At 38.8% G+C, this 18,685-nt stretch overlaps 1 protein-coding gene across 9 annotated transcripts in view; it reads left to right on the forward strand.

The window, feature by feature from the left end:
• Positions 1-18,685, forward strand: part of Unc13b (unc-13 homolog B) — a 211,220-nt gene that overhangs the window by 95,592 nt on the left and 96,943 nt on the right. For 4 of the 9 annotated variants that reach the window (XM_031377174.1, XM_031377175.1, XM_031377178.1 and 1 more), the window contains exons 8-9: positions 9,621-9,656; positions 12,707-12,941. In XM_031377174.1, coding sequence (XP_031233034.1) covers positions 9,621-9,656; positions 12,707-12,941 — 271 coding nt within the window. Of the gene's footprint in view, positions 1-9,620; positions 9,661-12,706; positions 12,942-18,685 lie in introns of all 9 variants that reach the window. The other 5 variants (XM_031377182.1, XM_031377176.1, XM_031377177.1 and 2 more) reach the window with 2 other exon arrangements.

Raw genomic sequence — 18,685 nt, forward strand, 5'->3', positions numbered from 1 at the left:
TAACAAATTCAGATAAATTGAAATCATGTAACTTTTCTCATCATAATGCAATAAAAGTTAAAAATATAATCTTAATTAAAAAAATCATCAGTGTTCATGAAAGAAATATATACAGCAAAAACATACAGATTTCTAAGCCTTTCCCTGCCTTTTGACTTAGAATCTTTGAAAGCGGGATCTGGGAATTTATTGTTAAAAAATATTTATTTCTCTAAGCCAGGCAGTGGTGATGTTTACCCTTAATGTCAGCACTCAGGAGGCAGGGCAAGCAGAATTCTGAGTTCAAGGTTCTGGTCTACAGAGTGAATTTCAGGACAGCCAGGACTACACAGAAACCCCGTCTCAGAAAAGACAAAAAAACCCAAAAACAATAACAACAAAAAAATAAAACAAAATACCTTTATTTTTAATTTTTGTTTGCATATGCGTCTGTGTGAAAGCGTGTACATGTGTGAGTGCAGGTGCCTATGAAGCCCAGAATAGGATGTCAGATACCTTGTTGCAGTAATTAGGGGTTCTTGTTGCAGTTCATGTTTGTGCAGGAAGCTGATCTTAGAACTTCTGAAAAAGGTTACTCTTAGTTGCTAAGCCATCTCTCCAGCCCCTAAATCTGTATTTTAAACAATAACCTTGACTAATTCTTATTAAAACAAATGTTCTTGAGTTTAAGAAGAATCTACTTCATTCATTTGATTTGTCTTTCAACATAGGATTTCTATGCTTAACGTGGGAGAAGCCCAAAGACAGAGCCTGTAAATCTTAGCTCTGAGTTATACTTGGTTATGCATGCCTATAATCTCAGCACTTGGGAGACTGAGTCAAGACAACTAGGGTCATCGTCCAGTACACAGTGAGTTTGATTACCCAGTCCAGATTACCCAAGACTAGCTCAAAACATAGAAGCAAACACATAGACAAATACTTTACTCTGATGTTCTGTGAGTTTGCAACCTGTAGAGTATAGATAAGGTAGATCAAATGAAGGCCAAAATGAAATAATAAGATTTTAAGACAAGCATTAAAAAAACCCCAAGTATACTGAGACAGAACTTATATATGAAAGATGAACTCATTTTAATAATATTGTTTGACTAATTTAAGGGCATACAACTTAGTTGAGCACTTGCCTGGTGGGGCACATGGATGATGCTCCAAATGCAGGGCAAAAGTTTAATGTGTTGCTAGATTGTTTTGTTAAAAGCTATAGTAATGAATATCCCTATTAAAAGATACAAGAAAGCTCATCGGTACCTGATTCTTTCCCGTGTCTCCATGTCACTGTCAGTAAGGTCAGTGTCTTTAATTTGTGTTAGAATAATAATGGTGTCCTACTGTGGAAAAGCTACAATTTGATTCATTTAGTTTTGGCTTCTAGTGACATACCACAATGGAAACTTCCCATCTGTTTCTCCACGCTCTGACATCTCCTGACAACAACCGGCTTCCGGTCACTGTAGATTTGGGTTTTTATATTTTTTGTTGTTTCTAACTTTTTTTGAAAATAGATTCTTCTTTCATACAATACATCCCCACCATAGTTTTCTCCTAGCTGTTCCCAGTCCCCAGCAACTTTTGTCTCTCCCAGATGCAATCCTTCTCCATTTCTATTCAGAAAAGAGCAGGTCTCCAAGAGACAATGGACAGACAGGACAAAACAAGATACAATAAGACAAGACCAGAGCTCTTATATTGAGGCTGGATAACCCAATTGAGGCAGGAAAAAGTCTTAAGAACAGACAAAAGAGTCAGAGGTATGTCTACTCTCACTGTTAGGAGCCTCACAAGAGCACCAAGCTAACAGCCAGAACATATATATGCAGAGGACCTGGTGCTGACCATGCAGGCTCTGTGAACCATGTGAGCCCTGCTTAGTTTATTTGGTGGGCTGTGTTCTCCTGATGTCCTTTATCCCCTCTGACTGCTACAGTCTTTCCTCCTTCTCTTCTTTAGGGTTTCCCTATCTCCAAGGGGAGGGACCCGATGAAGACCTTCAATTTAGAATCTCTTTAATGTCTGGCTGTGGGTCTCTGGACCTGCTCCTATTTGCTACGGAAGGAAGTCTTTCTGATGATGACTGGACAAGGCACTGATCTATGAGTATAGCAGAATATTATTAGGAATCATTTCATTGATGTTTTTTGTTTTAGTTATTACATTTTTATTCAAACATTTATTTTTATTTTGTATGCATGGTGTTCTGCCCGAGTGTTTATGGACCATGTGAGGGTGCTGTGCCCACAGAGGCCAGAATGGATATTGGATCTTCTGGAACTGGAGCTACAGACAGTTGTGAGATACTTTATGTGAATTCTGTAACAACAACAAGTGCTTTCATAAATGCTAAATCAGCTCTTCAATCCTAAAAAAAAGTTTTTGAGGCAAGTTTTTCACTGTGTAGTCTAGGGTGCCATCTGACTCACAGTCTTTCTACTTTAGGCTAGCATCACAGGCATGTGCCACCACACCTGGCCCGTTCTAGAGGTTTATGTAAGTATAGCTACACAGTGTGCCCTCTTTCTGTGTCTATTACATAGTGTGCATTCTTTCCATGCCTAGCTTTCATTGAATGTAAGGATTTTGAGATTCAACTTTTCATTTTGATTTTAAGGTAGGGTTTCTCTGTGTTGCCTTGGCGGTCCTCATACTTGCTCTGCAGACCAGGCTGGCCTCAAACTCAGAGATCCTCCTGCCTCTGCCTCTCAAGTGCTCAGGTTAAAGGCATTGGCCATCACTGCCCAGCTGAGATTCAAACTTCTATCCAGTATACTAGTAGTGTTCCCTTTGATTGTTAGTAGTTTTCTGGTTACACTACACTTTGCTTATCTATTCACCTATTGATAGGTGAATTGTAGTGTGTCTGGTTATTAATAATACTATCATTTTTCTGTCACATATTTTCTTTTGGTTGGTCACATGGGTGGTAGCTATAGATGTATGTATAACTAACTCTTAAAGGAATTGCCAGTTTTTATTTTGTTAATAGAGACATTGGGCTGGAGTTACTGAGCAGTATGTAAGAAAAATGATTTTGAGAGTAACAATTGTTGAAGGAGTATTGGGGAATGTCTATTATTTCCCATGGTAGAAACATGTGTGATATTGCATTATTTATGTGGCTATGAGAAGTAAGTAGCATTAACCATTACTTTTAATGAATGAGAAAGCAAGTAGAGAGATGGTACCCGTCTAAGGTGTTGTAGGGAGTAAGTGATTGCACTGTAGGTTTGTCTAGTTGCAAAACTAGAATACTTCGCTTTAAACAAAGAGCAGGAGTATGCCTCAGCTTTAGAAGAGGAACAAGTGGAGGAAGTCAGGCTTTTGCTGGCCCCACCTCTGAGTATGGCAAGCGCAAGGACTGATACAGCACCCATCTCTAAGGAGCTAAAACATGGGAGACTAAAGTTTTGGGAGACTGAGCTCCCCTGAGATTTCATATTTATTTGATTTGAAAGCCATGGAGAGAAATACTGAATAACCTGTTACAAATTATTAACAGGGCAATATGTGGCTAGAAGTGAGACTAATTCTAAATCTACTTGTATGCTAAGTAGGTAGAGTCGGACAGTGATTAGAAGCCTGTAGGTCTAGCAAAATATCTGTAATTAAATCAAGTACAAAGTTATATGGGGGACATACAAAGTCTTCATAGGGACATTCAGACATCTGAGGAAGGCTAAGAGGAAAGAGACTCCAGGCAAAATTCCTAAGCTCATTGACAGATGAGACATCACAGAGGAAGTAAAAAGTGATCTTAGGAGTGGGTCTGTGGTTTCTGGTTTTGCACTGTTGGGAGTTAAGCAGTTTTAGATTTTAAGGTACACTTGCTGATGATTCCATAGCACAGAGCTTTTAACATTACAGACAATGTCATTATCAGTGAGGACTTGTGGTGTTGTGATTTATAGCAAGAAAAAATATGTATTTATTTCTTTGTTTCTGGTTCCTCACAAAGGTCTCTCAGTCTCTCAGGATGTCCTGGGAATTAGAAATTCTTATTCTAAGGAGGTGCCTCCTGGTGGCTCCTGGATGGGGGAATTGGTCATCAAAAAGACTAAGCTATGTCAAGGAGCTTAAAAACTTTTGCCCCAGAATGCTTTAGGGGACTGGAGTTTGAACTTATTGGTTATGTCTTTATGATGGAGCTTTTATAAAAATCCTCAAACTATATATAGATTTGGAGAACCTCACCATTGGTACAAACATCCACATATTGGGAGGTTGGTCTATTACTCAGGACCCCTTGTCTTAAATATTACCTCATCTGGCGGTTCATTTGTATACTTTTATAATAGTCTTTATTAAAACTGGTGTAGCCGGGCGGTGGTGGCACACGCCTTTAATCCCAGCACTTGGGAGGCAGAGGCAGGCGGATTTCTGAGTTCGAGGCCAGCCTGGTCTCCAGAGTGAGTTCCAGGACAGCCAGGGCTATACAGAGAAACCCTGTCTCGAAAAAAAAAAACAAAAAACAAAAACAAAAACAAAAAAAAAAAAAAAAAAACAAAAAAAACTGGTGTAATAAGTAATGTCTGCCCTGTTTTATTTAGACATCCTAGCTAAATAAAACTAAAGATAAGCTAAATAAATAAATAAACTAAACTAAAGCTAAATAAATAAAGCTAAGCCAGGGATCACGACAGCCCTAGTTTGTAGCTGATTTGTCAAAAGCATGTGCCTGGGACTTGTGATTTTTTTCTGAGGTAGGGCAGAAGTTTTGTGAACTGGCTTTACCTGGGGAATCTGATGTTGTATCCAACTGGATGATATCAAATTTGAATCAAATTATAGGACACCAGTTGGTATCTGCTAGAGATTTGCTTGTTATGTGACAAAAATATTCCTCATTTTGGATAGAGAAATGCTATGTGTTATAACTATGCGTTCAGTTCAAGAAATGTTCAGGGTGGGTTGGTGAGCAGGGGGAGGGAACAGTGGTTTTTTTCGGAGGGGAAACCGGGAAAGGGGATATCATTTGAAATGTAAATGAAGAAAATATCTAATAAAAAAAGAAATGTTCAGTGTTGTATTGAGTGTGAAAGAAGCAAAAATGGTGTGATTTTTCAGGTCTCTTAGAGAGTGCTAGCTAGCTTACGAGACTCTTTGTAACAAGTGCCATTGAGCCAGGGTGGGATTGACTCTTCCTCTGTTAAACGTGAGCAATAAAGACTTGAGGCTCTCCAGAAGTGATAACATTACCATGTTAATTAAAATAGTCATTTTTATACTCACTTGGCTTGTGTGAATGTCTAGTTAAGATAATGTTACTGATTTGTCTCTGTAGTACATTTGGCTACTGTCTTTCGTTGCTTGTTTTCTCTTTGGCATCCTGTGATAGGAAATAGCTTTTCTTTTCTGCTCACATTTGGCATTTTACTAGACAAATTGCAGAAACTTTTGATGACTCTTCCTTCCATTGCATGAAATCTTTATTGTAGCTTTTATTCATTCAAATTTCTCATTGAAAATACTTCTTACTGTGTATTTCTGCTGACCAGTGTGCTGTCTGTATGACTTCTTTGCAGAGTCTGGTAAACTCTTCTACTTGTTTCAGAAGACTTTGGGGGAGGGGTTGAGACAGGGTTTCACTGTGTAGCTCTGTCTGTCCTGGGACTCATTTTGTAGAACAGGCTGGTCTCAAATTCGGAGATCCATCTGCCTTTCTGCCTTATGAGTGTTAGGATTAAAGGCATGCACTACCACACCTAGTACAAAAGACCAACTTATTAATGTATAATTTATATACAGTAAACTTTGCCTTTTGGCATATGTTGTTAAAATTTTTAGCTAGCCATATTTTGTAATCTCTACCATAATTGAGATATACAGCAGTTTTCTGATCTCCCAAAATTCCTTTTACCTCTTTGTAGTCAGCCTCTTCCACTCTTATCCCATAGCAACTACTGCTCTCTATATCTCCAGTATTGCTTCTTTCAGAATGGCATATAAATGGAATCACACAGCACTTTGCTTTTTGAGTCTGTCGTCTTTAACTTGTAATGTGTTTGAGATACACCTACGTGTGGCAGTGCTTCATCCCTCATTTCTCCTGACTAATATACTACTCTGTGAGTGTGCCAGTTTGTTTACCCATTTGTCAGTTGAAGGACATTTCTATTTCCAGTTTTTGTTGATTCTAAAAACTGAAACAAGCAACCGCAAACATTCTTGTATAGGTTTTTGTGTGAGCATGTTTTTGTTTCTTTTGGATAAAAATCAAGTAGGGATATGACTGGATTGTATGATGTGTGCATAACCTTACAAGAAATGCCAAAAAGCATTCTTTAGAATGTTCTGCCCTTTGCATTCTTGCTAGAAATGTATAAGAGCTTCGGTGTCTTCAGGACCTCACAGACACTCTGCACCATCAGTCACTGAAGTTGTTCTCTCCCTCCTTGTTTAAAAGGTGATTGTTATCATTCTTCTCTGTAGCCCCTCCCACCATATCATCTCTGGTTTCCTGACAACAGTCTTGCTTCATATCCCAGGCTGCCCTTGAATTTATGACCCTCCTGTGGCAGCCTTCTCAGTGCTGAGATTACAGGTGTGCACTAGCATGACTAGTAGTCCATTTGTTCATTCTATCTTTCTGTCTGTCTGAAAGTTAAGCACATGGTAACCAAGTGCTCTGCTTTTGAGATACAGCCACAGCTGTCTCTTTTAGTCTTAATTTGCAATCTGCCTCAGTGTTCTTATATACATTCTTGTTTTTATTCATCCATTTATAAGTATTTGTTTGAGTTTCTGCTTTTAAAAATAGTAATTATTATTAAACATTATTTAATAAAATTTAATTTTATTATTTGATGAATTTAATGAAATTTAAATAAATATCATTAAACATCAAATAATACTAATAACTATTATTGTTTGTGTGCATGTGTGTGTGCTTGTTATGGTGTGTATGTAGCAGTTAGAGGATAGCTTTTCAGGAGTTAATTATCCCCTTCCATCGTTTTTTAAGGCAGAGCATCTTGTCTGCTGCATATCCCAGCTTCGAGCTGACTCTCCTGTGTTCACATTTTATTTTGCCATAGGAATGCTGGGATTACAGATACAGCCAGCACATCTGACTTTTGTGAGTTCCAAGCATCAAACTCAAATCATCAGGCTAGCATAGTGATTGCTCAGACCCTTCTCACCCGAGCTTCTGCTTTCCATTAGGTTTTATTTAGATACAATACAACAGAAGAACAAAACATAAACAGCCATCTCTTCTTAGGAATTTAATCCTAAAAAGGTCAACATCTCTTCTCCCCATCTTTTTTCTGAGTGCTCTTTTTAGATACCTAGCTGTGTATTGAACAAAATTCAATTAATGTATCCAATAGATATACTAGAGTTAATATGCCTAATTTTCACTTGATCATATCCCTCATCCTTACCTTGTGTTTATGTACTACTTCTCAGTGATTAATGCTACATTCATCTATTAGCTCAAGCCAAAAAGCTTGCTATATTGAGTTACTCATCAAGCCTGATTGATTTTACCTTCAGAATGTCTCATGGATCTATCTTTCCGCGTTTCCTGCCCTTTCTGTGACATACATAGTCCAGGCTGTTGACGAGTGTGTGCATCAGCTTCCCTCACAGCCCCATTGGCTACACTGCATCACAGTCCTCTTTATGAAATAGACACTGGATCCTATTTCCTTTCTCTTAAAAGATGCAATAGCTCTGTTTTGCCTTCCAGATAATTCCACATTCCTAACATTACTTGATTTCTAAATACTACTGAAGATACCCTGTGATTGGATGCTTTCACAGTAAAACTAGTCTTAATTATTGTCCTATTAACTAGTGAGATGTATTTTGGGGGTGGGGAAGGATACTTTCTTGACTAAAGTATAGTATTATTTCTGTTATAATGCTTTTGGGTTGAAGTTCTGAGAATAGAGACTGGATTATTAGAGTGCCTGAGAAGTGGGGCATGCTCCCTCAGGTTTAGGATGGTTCTGATAGCTGGAATCAGATTATACATTCAGTTTCTTTATGTAATGAGTACATACTTAATTAAGTAGAAGAAACTATGCTCTGTTTTGAAGAGCTCAAGGAGGAAGCTGTGTCTGCAGGGAGAGCTGCCTTTGGGCTCAGAGTTAGTTGGAAATAGCCTTATCACTTGCCTGGAGCAATATATGATTTTTTTAAAAATTTTCTTTTAAAAAGAAGCAAGGTAATTACCCTCTAGAAGTTGCCATGACAACAGTACTATAGCCTGGGAGAATTTTCTTTTTATCCCTACCCATGACTAGGCAATAAACTCAATTATAAAAAAATTAAAATGGTACACCAAACCAGTGTACCGTTATCTCTGAGGAGTAAACAGAGATGTACATCCTAGGGAAGAAAGGACTTATCAGTGATCAGCTAAACAGCCTGTGACTCAGTAGTAGTAGTGTTTGCTGGGCATGGGGCCTTCAGGTGAGTGTAACCCACTGAGCTCAGTTGATGCCCCCAGAATTTTGGGTCTTTCAAGATTCTCAAAAATCTGAGTCTTCTGGACCAGACATTTCATATTCCTTGTGGATCTTAGCACTGCCAGAAAGCACAGGTCAAGGAATTTTTTCCTTTCTGCCACCCGTTTAGTAGAAACCTATAAGACAAGCAAAAACCTGGCAACCTGAAAACCACCAAATGGTAGCTGCTGATCAAATTCCAGGGACTACTCACTTGATGTACGCTTTCTCACCTAGTCCTTATGACACAAAGGGACTCGAGTTCTTATTCTCATATTACAAATGAGGAAGTATCTGCAGTGAGGTTTCCAAGACCATATTGTTAGTAGATAATAGAGCCAGGAGAATTGAGCTTAGCTTAAAGCTTATGGTCCTAATCAAGAAGTCAAATTATTTCCTTTATCCTAGGATTAACTGATGATCTTTATCTAGTTTTTTGTTCCAAATTCATTTTGGATATAGGAAAGGATTTAAATTTAACTAATTTTTTACTTTTTGCTTTGAAAGTGGGTAGAAAATGCTTTTTTTCCTATTCTTCAAAGTTTGTATTTTGATAATCTTAATTGAAATGTTATATGTAATTCAGAAAAAGTGCTTTCCTATGAAAATCTAATATGCTAGAGTATTTTATTATGTATTAGAAAATTAGAGGATAAGGTTTTAAGAGATAGACATTGTTCCTCCCCACTTTTAAACCATCCTCTCTAGAGAGTAGCAGGAGTGGATCTCAGATGGATGATCACCTGTTTGTACGTGGTGACATGGCTGAGCTTCTTATGGATATACTATGGCAGGCCCAAGCTTAGAGAGCACGGGCACAGGGAAGTACTCCTTTGAGACAGGAGAGCAAGATTTTATTTTGACTAAGCAAAGACATATGAGCTTCTAAATGATGATATTCTGAGAGACCTAGAAGGAGGCTTGAACAGCAGCACATCAGCAATTTTGTTCTGTAGTAAACAGCAAAGAGCAAAGATATTGTGTAGATTTGCCTCATGGTTTTTAGAAGGTAGATAATCTGTAATGTAAAGCTTGTGGCCCACAAATAGAGTGGGCAGGAGTATAAGTCATATAAGAATTGGTGGGAGGGAGAAATGATCTTTTATTTTTAATTCCTACTAAAATTATATCTGTCATACTTCTTTTGCTTCTTCTTTGTGGTCTCCTTAGGTCACTGGACCTATTTGGGCTGGGGAGAGCATCAGAGTACGTAAGCATTCAATTCCTTATCATTTTCCAGACCTTTTCTTTCAAGTGTGTGTGTGTGTGTGTGTGTGTGTGTGTGTGTGTGTGTGTGTGTGTATGTGTGTATGTATGTGTGTGTATTGTGTGTGTGCATGCGTGCATGTGTGTGTGTGTGCGCGCGTGCGTGTTGCACATGCCTGTCTGTGGGAGTGTGGAGGTCAGAGGTTAACTTGTAGGAGTTGGTTCTTTCTTCCAGCATGTAGCTCTCAAGGACTGAACTCAGGTCATCAGTTGCCTGTACCTACTGAGTCATCTTGGCAGCCCAGATTTTTTTCTTTCCTTTTTATGTTTTCTCTCTCAGTTATGAAGCTAGATATTCGTACATATCAGTACATGTAATTCAGTTCTCTTCTGTTTAAATGGTGGCAGGGTAGGGTAGGGAGGAGGAAAAGAGGAGGAGAAGGGAAGTGAGGAGAGTGATTTTGCGTGAGAATTAAACAATAAAGTTGCAGTCAATAGCTACTGAGCTATTTCCTAGACACTGTGGGCTATCAGCACTTGGTGTTGGCACTCTTGGTCTCCTGACATAAGAGTGCTTTAACCAGAAGAAAGTTTATTCTGAGCTGAACTGAGACAGTTTACTGTTGTGCACTTACTGTGGCCGTGTGATGGTAGAGCTGGGGGGATCTGCAGCATAGACACGTTTCTGGTTCATTAGTCTAGCCAAATGTCCCCTTGGGGAATGAGAGACAGGAGCCATGGTTTGACTTGTCCCTGAAGCATCCTACTTACTCTAGAATACACCTTTGTTCTTGAGGTTGGTGAGCAGGCAGCTAGTTCTTTCTACCAGAATGCTTATCTCTAGGCTGACTTTGTCCATCGGACAGGGCAAGAACCAGCCTCGGTGGCGCCCAGCTGATGGAAGGTTGGAGTTATATGGTCATTGTCATTGGAATGTCTAAGTACTTCCTGTGGCTTGTGTCCTGCTAGAGAACTGCTCTAAACAGCTCGAGAAAGATCAGAAATGGCATGTATCACCTGGCTGTTTTATAATGTTTGTCCTTAAACTAGCTCACAAGTCCCTTTGGCTAAGTGACAGTCAATCTTGCACTCAGCAATTGTTCTTTTTCTGTAAAGCTGTTTTCATCTCTAGGTCACATGGCACTGAGGGGTAAGTCATAGAGGCTGTACCCCACACACTAAGTGACATTTTATTCAAGCTGAAGGGTTTACCTTTCCCTTCATTTCTAATTCACTTCAGTGCTCAAATGTGTTTCATTCTTGTTCCCATTATCTGTAGACTAACATTGAAGCCTGGGAGTCCTTTTCACTGTCTGTTTTTTCCTGAAGTTTAAAATTTTTTTTTTATCTCACTTCTTTTTATTGGTTATTTTATTTATTTACATTTCAAATGTTATCCCTTTTCCCAGTTTCCCCTTCCACAAACCCCCTATTCCCTCTTCCCTCCCCTCTGCTTCTATGAGGGGGCTTTTCCCACCCTTCCACCCACTCCCACCTCAAGGAGGAGTTAGGGGAAGGACTGAAAGAGCTGAAGGGGTTTGCAACCCCATAGGAAGAACAACAATATTAATCAACCAGACCCCCCCAGAGTTTCCAGGGACTAAACCACCAACCAAAGAATATGCATGGGGGACCCATGGCTTCCACTGCATATGTAGCAGAGGATGGCCTTGTCAGGCATCAGTGAGAGGGGGGCCCTTGGTCCTGTGAAGGGTCGATGCCCCAGAGTAGGGGAATCCTGAAGTTTTTAAAAACTTGATATCCTTTTCCAACCCAAGATTAAGTTCTCTGGCCAATACATGACAGAGCTCACATTGCCCAGGCTGTATAGATAAGGATGGCTTTGAATTCCTAATCCTCTTGCCTCTACCTTGCAAGGTCTGGAGCTATAGCTGTGTGTTTGTTTCATCAGTTTTGTCTGCTTTTTTGTTTGTGTGTTTGAATTCAGTGGGTCTTTGTCATTTCTGCTCTATGAGCACAAGCCAGGATTTTCTACCCAAGTGTAAATTTGATCTTACAGTCTTGGGGAGATTTCTTCAGCCTATACTGCTACTGAGATTATCTTTCAAAATTACTGTTATGAGGTGCCCATTATGTGCTAAAAGTATTGCCATTTTGGAATGGTGAATTTTCCTTTTCTTTACTCTGAGCCAAATAGGAACTTGGCAAAAAAGGACATGTGGGACCTTGTTAATCATACACATATGGATATAGTATCAGATATGGCTTTTCTGTAATGTGGTTTACATACTGTTAGGTTCAATCCTTTCCAAACACAGGTTTTATTTGTGATGTTGTTTTAGTTATTAAGAAAATCTAGCTAATCATTGTTGGTTTTAAAAGCAAAACTAATTTTGATCACTATTGCATTGTCAAGTGAAGAGTGTGGATACATTTTCAGCTTTTCTCAGGCCACACTCAAGATAGGAATTCTGAGCACAGGTGTAGACTCTTGATAGGAATTATTAGGGAAACTTGTATTACAGCAAATCAGTTCTGTTGCTGTTCTTAAGCTGAACTTGGAGCCTTTGGATTGATATGAAAGCCCTGACCATGGCTGTCCTGATTCCAGGTCCAGCTTCTGATATGCACGCTTATTTGGCTCAGTCCATGCATTTTAAAGTCTGTAAACTCCAGACCAACTTTAAATTAAAATTAAAATATATTTTCTTCTAAGACATGGAAAAGACCATTTTCCCTTTGCTGTTTCCCCTTTGGTAATCACAGAGCCCCAGAATCTCTGGGAGATATTTCAAAGCAGAGCTTAATTAGGTCATGCTAGCTAGAAAACTGGAAGCAGAATTCCAGAGAATTTTGCATTGGGAAAATACAATTTTAGGTCTTCCTCTAAGAATCAACAGAAAAATGAAACTTTCATGTCCTTATCTCCTGATAAGGAGACAGACCATTTAGATGCCCCTGGACTTGTGTGCAGCTCAATGTTTACTCTTATTTTTAAGCTTCAGCTATAGAGCTACCTAAGTTAGAAGCAGGAAACATTCTGAAAAATTACATAAAACTTGGGTGGTTGGTCTGTGTTTTTTCTGCAGCCTTTGAAGACCCTGATAGTGCCGTCGATGACCGGGACAGTGACTACCGCAGTGAGACCAGCAATAGCGCCCCGCCACCTTACCACACAACTACCCAGCCCAATGCTTCTGTGCACCAGTTCCCTGTGACTGTGCGACTGCCACAGCAGCTGTTTCTCCAAGGCAGTTCCCGTGACTCTTGCAATGACTCTATGCAGAGTTACGACCTTGATTATCCAGAGCGTCGGGCTCTCAGGTTGGTATTGATCCAGGGCCCATGATGGCAACTGACAGGCAGGATCCTGGTGATTGATGGAGTTGGCAGTGGAAGTGTAGCAGTGTGACCGGCCTTGGTCTCTTTCCCACACACTCATGTTTACACGTTTCCAGTAGCGAGAGTTGTCTTTGCCAGCCTGCCAGTGAGGACATGCCCACCTGGGTGAGTGGCTGAACAAAACCTGCCCCTTCTACCTCATCTCTTCTCTGCATCAGTAATTTTGACAAACAGTTTGCTAAGTTTAGAACAGAGAAATGACCAGTATAACTGTTTGAATAGTCTTTACTGTTTATTTCCTTAGAAGTTCATAAGAAAACCAATATAATATTACAGCAAATTTGGTATTTTTGCTGGAACTTTAATTCATTTTATTAATTTCTTCAATACACAATATTTATATGTTGAGATAAATTTTAAGGTACAGTATGGTATTCAGTGAAGAATCTCCCACTACATGAATGATCTTTCTCTATCTCATACCTTCCTGTCTCCTAGTTCCTTGTATACTGCTATTTTTATGTGCCCTTCCATAGACTAATCTCATATATTATAAGTACAAACGAAAAACTTATGTTTGTGCTTCTCCTATTCCCCAGTATTTTAAAAAATTATTTCAATTTAAAATTTTGGGGAAGTAATACAATGAATACTCATATCCTTGTTGCTTAGACTTGGTTGCATTAACACATAGCCACATTTATTTGCTTTCATTATCTCTAATATATTAATCTACATGTGCTCTTTTTCCTGATATTTTACAGTAAGTTGTAGACGTTATGTTGCATCACTAGAAGGTACTTCAGCACAACTTCTGAAAAGGGGACTTTATCTTATATAACCTTAGTGCTATGATAGATAATACTAAGAAATTTTGGGCTGGGCAGTGGTGGCCCGTACCTTTAATCCCAGCACTTGGGAGGCAGAAGCAGGCGGATTTCTGAGTTCGAGGCCAGCCTGGTCTACAGAGTGAGTTCCAGGACAGCCAGGGCTACACAGAGAAACCCTGTCTCAAAAAACCAAATCTAATACATATTTCTTTACTTCTCCCAGTGGTTTTTGTACACATTTTCCCTTTTTCTTTTAAAAAAATTACTGTATTTTATTTTGTATCAGAGTATCATGATAAAACCCAGGCTTGTATTTTTCCTTTTTTTTTTTTAAAGATTTATTTTATTTCATTTTTATGTGTATGAGTACACTGTAGCTGTACAGATGACTGTGATCCATCATATGTGTGTCTGCTGTTGATCTCAGGACCTCTGCTGGCCCCGCTTGCTCCGCCCCGCTCACTCCGGTGTAATTTTCTGCAGCTGTCTTCAGACAGCACCAGAAGAGGGCAACCGATCTCATTACAGATGGTTGTGAGCCACCATGTGGTTGCTGGGATCCGAACTCAGGACCTTCGGAAAAGCAGTCAGTGCTCTTACCCTCTGAGCCATCTCGCTAGCACCCCCCCCTTTTTTTTTTTAAAGATTTGTTCATTTATTTATTTATTTAATCTATATATGAGTACACTGTAGCTGTATTGATGGTTGTGAGCCATCATGTGGTTGCTGGGAGTTTGAATTCAGGACTTCTGCTTGCTCTGGTTGATCCCGCTAACTCTGGTCGGCCCTGCTTGCTCTGCCCCTGCTCAGTCTGGCCTAAAAATTTATTTCTTATTATATCTAAGTACATTGTAGCTGTCTTCAGATACCCCAGAAGAGGGCATCAGATCTCATTACAGATAGTTGTGAGTCACCATGTGGTTGCTGGGATTTGAACTCAAGACTTTTGGAAGAGCAGTCAGTGTTCTTAACCACTGAGTCTTCTCTCTAGCCTGCATTTTTCCTTTTTAAAAATGAATAAAATAGCATTTTTAATTTTTGACATATGAACCATCTAGCCAAGAATAAAAAAGAATTATATTTGTTTTTGCTATTTCTTTAGTCTCCTTAAATTTAGCAAAATTCCTTTTCTGTGGTTTTCCTCTAGCTGTGTAAGATACTCTCTCTCTCTCTCTCTCTCTCTTTTTTTTTTTTTAGAACTGAGACTGTCAATTTTGAGAATATAATTTAATTTGGTTTTACTTGATTATTTCTTTGTGTTTAGAGTCAGTTTAAACATTTTTGACAGGGGCTGGAGAGATGGCTCAGTGGATAAGAGCACTGAATGCTCTTCCAGAGGTACTGAGTTCAGTTCCCAGCAACCACACAGTGGCTCATAACCATCTGTAATGGAATCTGATACTCTCTTCTGGTGTGTCTGAAGACAGCTACAGTATACTCACATAAATTAAAAAATTGTTTTAAAAAAACCATTTTTGACAGAGATACTAGATAGGGTGATATTTTCTTCATAGTCATCCAGAAAGTACATACTTTGTCTTTTTGTTAGGGACATTTTATTTGATATCCTGGTAAAGAAATCTAGTATATTGCTGTATTGTTCCCCAGCATAAAGATACTCTTTCTCATTTATAACCAACTAATATCTGGGATTGCATTAGTAGTGTATTTCCCCAACAATTTTTACCAATGATTTTTTTATTAGATATTTTCTTTATTTACATGTCATATGATTTCTCCTTTCCCAGTTTCTCCTCAAAAAACAAAAAGCCCAAAAAACAACAAGAACAAACCCCTTTTCCCTCCCCCCCCCTGCTCGCCACCCCACCCTCTCCCGCTTACTGGCCCTGGCATTCCCCTACACTGGGGCACAGAACCTTCACAGGACCTAGGGCCTCTCCTCCTATTGATGATTGACTTTGCAATCCTCTACTATACACATGCTGCCAGAGCCATCAGTTCCACCATGTGTACTCCTTGGTTGGTGATTTAGTCCCTGGGAGCCTGAGGATACTAGTTAGTTCATATTGTTGTTCGTCCTAAGGAGCTGCAAACCCTTCAGCTCCTTGGGTCCTTTCTTTAACTCCTTCATTGGGGACTGTACTCAGTTCAATGGATGGCTGTGAGCCTCTACTTCTATATTAGTCAGGTACTGTCAGAGCCTCTCAGGAGACAGCTATATCAGGGCAGAGTGCCCTTCCTTCAGTCTCTGCTCCATAGTTAGTCTCTGGAACGACTTCCATGGGTATTTTGATCCCCCTTTTAAGAAGGAATGAAGTATCCACACTTTGGTCTTCCTTCTTGAGTTTCTTGTGGTTTGTGGATTGTACTTCAAGTATTCTGAACTTCTGGGCTAATAACCACCTATCAGAGAGTACATACCATGTGTGTTCTTTTGTCATTGGGTTATCTCACTCAGGATGATAATTTTTTGGTTCCATCCATTTGCCTAAGAACTTTTTAAAAAATTTTTTTAGAGACAAGAGTCTCACTATGTAGCCTTGACTGGCTTGGCTTAGGATTTGTTATGTAGATTAGGCTAGCCTCAAACTCACAAAGCACTGGGATTGTTTAAGCATGTGCCCCTCATGCCCAGCTAGTGCAGACATTTTTAAGAATTTGATGTTGTGAAATGATTTTTCCTTTAGAAAGTTTGGAAGACTGGTTAGGGAGATGGTTCAGTGGGTGAAGCACTTGCCACATGGTGTAACAACCTGAGGTAATATCCTCAGAGCTAAGGAAGAATTGGATTCAGTAGCACAATGATAGTAACCCGAGTGTTTATCCCTACCAGGAGTTGAGAGGCAAAGGCACGAGATCAGAAACTCTCGGGCCAGCAAGTCTGGCACACACAGTAGCAAAGAATAAGAGACCCCATTTCAAGCTCTGACCTGCACATGTGTTCTGTGGCACCTGTGAACCCATATTCACAACATGACCACATATGCATACATCATACACAAACTACACTTACAAGAGATGATGTTACTAGCATTAATTATAAACAGTTCATAGATGTAGTCTCAAGACATTAGGTTACACAGTTGTTTAAGTAAAAGAAAAGTGAAATCCTCCAAGGAGCAAATGTGTTTTACAGAAAAAATAGAAGCATAAAAATAATTTCATTTACTATAGCTAAGGCTGTCTGTAGATTTATTTTGGAACAATAAAGATTCTTTCTGTTAGAGTAATGTTTGGGTTGTTTTGATAGTGATGAAGAAAGTAATGAAACTTCATTGGAGAGTAATAGAACTGTGTCTAAACCACGTGTTAAGCTAGAATTCATGGTACATGCCTTTAATCCTAGCACCCACGAGTCAGAAACCAGTGGAGCTCTGTGGGTTCAAAGCCAGCCTGTTCTATATAGCAAGTTCCAGGACAGCAAATGCTACATAGTCAGTCCCAGACTTTAAAAACAAACAAAAAGTGTGTGTGTGTGCATTGATTTCTTTACTTGGTTCTTTTAGAGAATGCAGAATAACAGGGACTTAATATAATTTGATGTTTGACAACTGAGTCTTTCTGTGTTGACTATCATTTAGCTGAGTCTAAATTTAATGTTGAAAGGAGACACTGCCATTCTCAACCAGAAAAGAGTTTTAGTGGCTACATGACCACTTTGTTCTGCATTCTTACTACTTTCTTTCCTTTTTATTTGCTTGTGTAGTGGTTTGAAAAAGGTCATACTGCATGGCTGTCCTGGAACTCACTATGTAGACCAAGCTGGCCTCAGACTCATAGAGAACCAATTGCCTGAGCCTCCCTTTTACTGGCATTAAAGGCAGGCACCACCAAGCTTGACTGTGTTCCTATTTCTTAAGGATCTGATAACTAAGAGAACATACTAAGCTGAAAATTTCCTAGTCTGTAGATCCCTTCTTTGTAGAAAGAGAGAAAGTAGGCAGTCCCTGATGAATGGAGGGTCAACTGGCTCTGTACTCACTGATTTAAATTTAAACTGGACCTGGAGTTTGCAATAATCACCATTGGGAGACATAGTCTTTTATGACCTTAGTTTTTTTTTGGATTCACAAGCAAAAAAAATTACACTGCTTTAAATAATTTGCTCGTTTGGTAGTGTTATACGTCTGATAGTCAAAGATTATTTTTAGAATGCATGTTTTTTCTTTTTAAAGATATACGTTTGGCTATAATCTTGTATATACAGCCTCAAATATAACATTCAGCAAGTTAACATTTAGATTTCCTTTTAGACTCAAACACAACAAATATAGGATTCTTGAAATCTTTTAATACTTTTTTTGGGTGTACTTAACTGTTCTAAACTTGGGCATTCTGAATTCAATGTGGATATTAATAAAACATGTATAAACTTTGTTTTTCAGAAAATAAACTGAAAAATTAACAGTGATAAATGATAACAAGTGAAGCTTAAATTGATATAAAAGCTGTTGTTTTCCTGATGTAGAAAAGTTCTGTACTGATACAAGTTTGGTTAACACATGTAGATTTCCTTTTCATGATTTTTCAGTTTGATTTTTAAAAAAATCATATTGGAAATTTTAGTATTGTAAACCCATTGAATACCTGTTGAGTTTTGTAACTCATTTCTTCCTTTTCTCTGTTTCTCCTTTTTCTCTCATTTTCTTTATTCCTCTAATTTTAACATCTTACATCAGACAAGACTGGCAGGCTAGGAATGATAAAATTAGGATTACTTCAGCTTTTTCTAATGTTAACTATGAAGAGCAAGAAAATAAATATGAGATGAATGAAATAACATCACAAGACCTTCTAGAAAATACTAATATATATTTGAAGGAAGTAGGGGTCAAAGAAATGAGAACCTTTTCAAAAACTGATGAGAACCACAGCCAACAAAACCAGCCAGAGTACAGTTTCAGAAAGGTATCGCTCAAGAGCAAGCATGACCCT

This window comes from Mastomys coucha, unplaced genomic scaffold, assembly GCF_008632895.1.
Source record: "Mastomys coucha isolate ucsf_1 unplaced genomic scaffold, UCSF_Mcou_1 pScaffold18, whole genome shotgun sequence".
Classification (NCBI taxonomy): domain Eukaryota; kingdom Metazoa; phylum Chordata; class Mammalia; order Rodentia; family Muridae; genus Mastomys; species Mastomys coucha.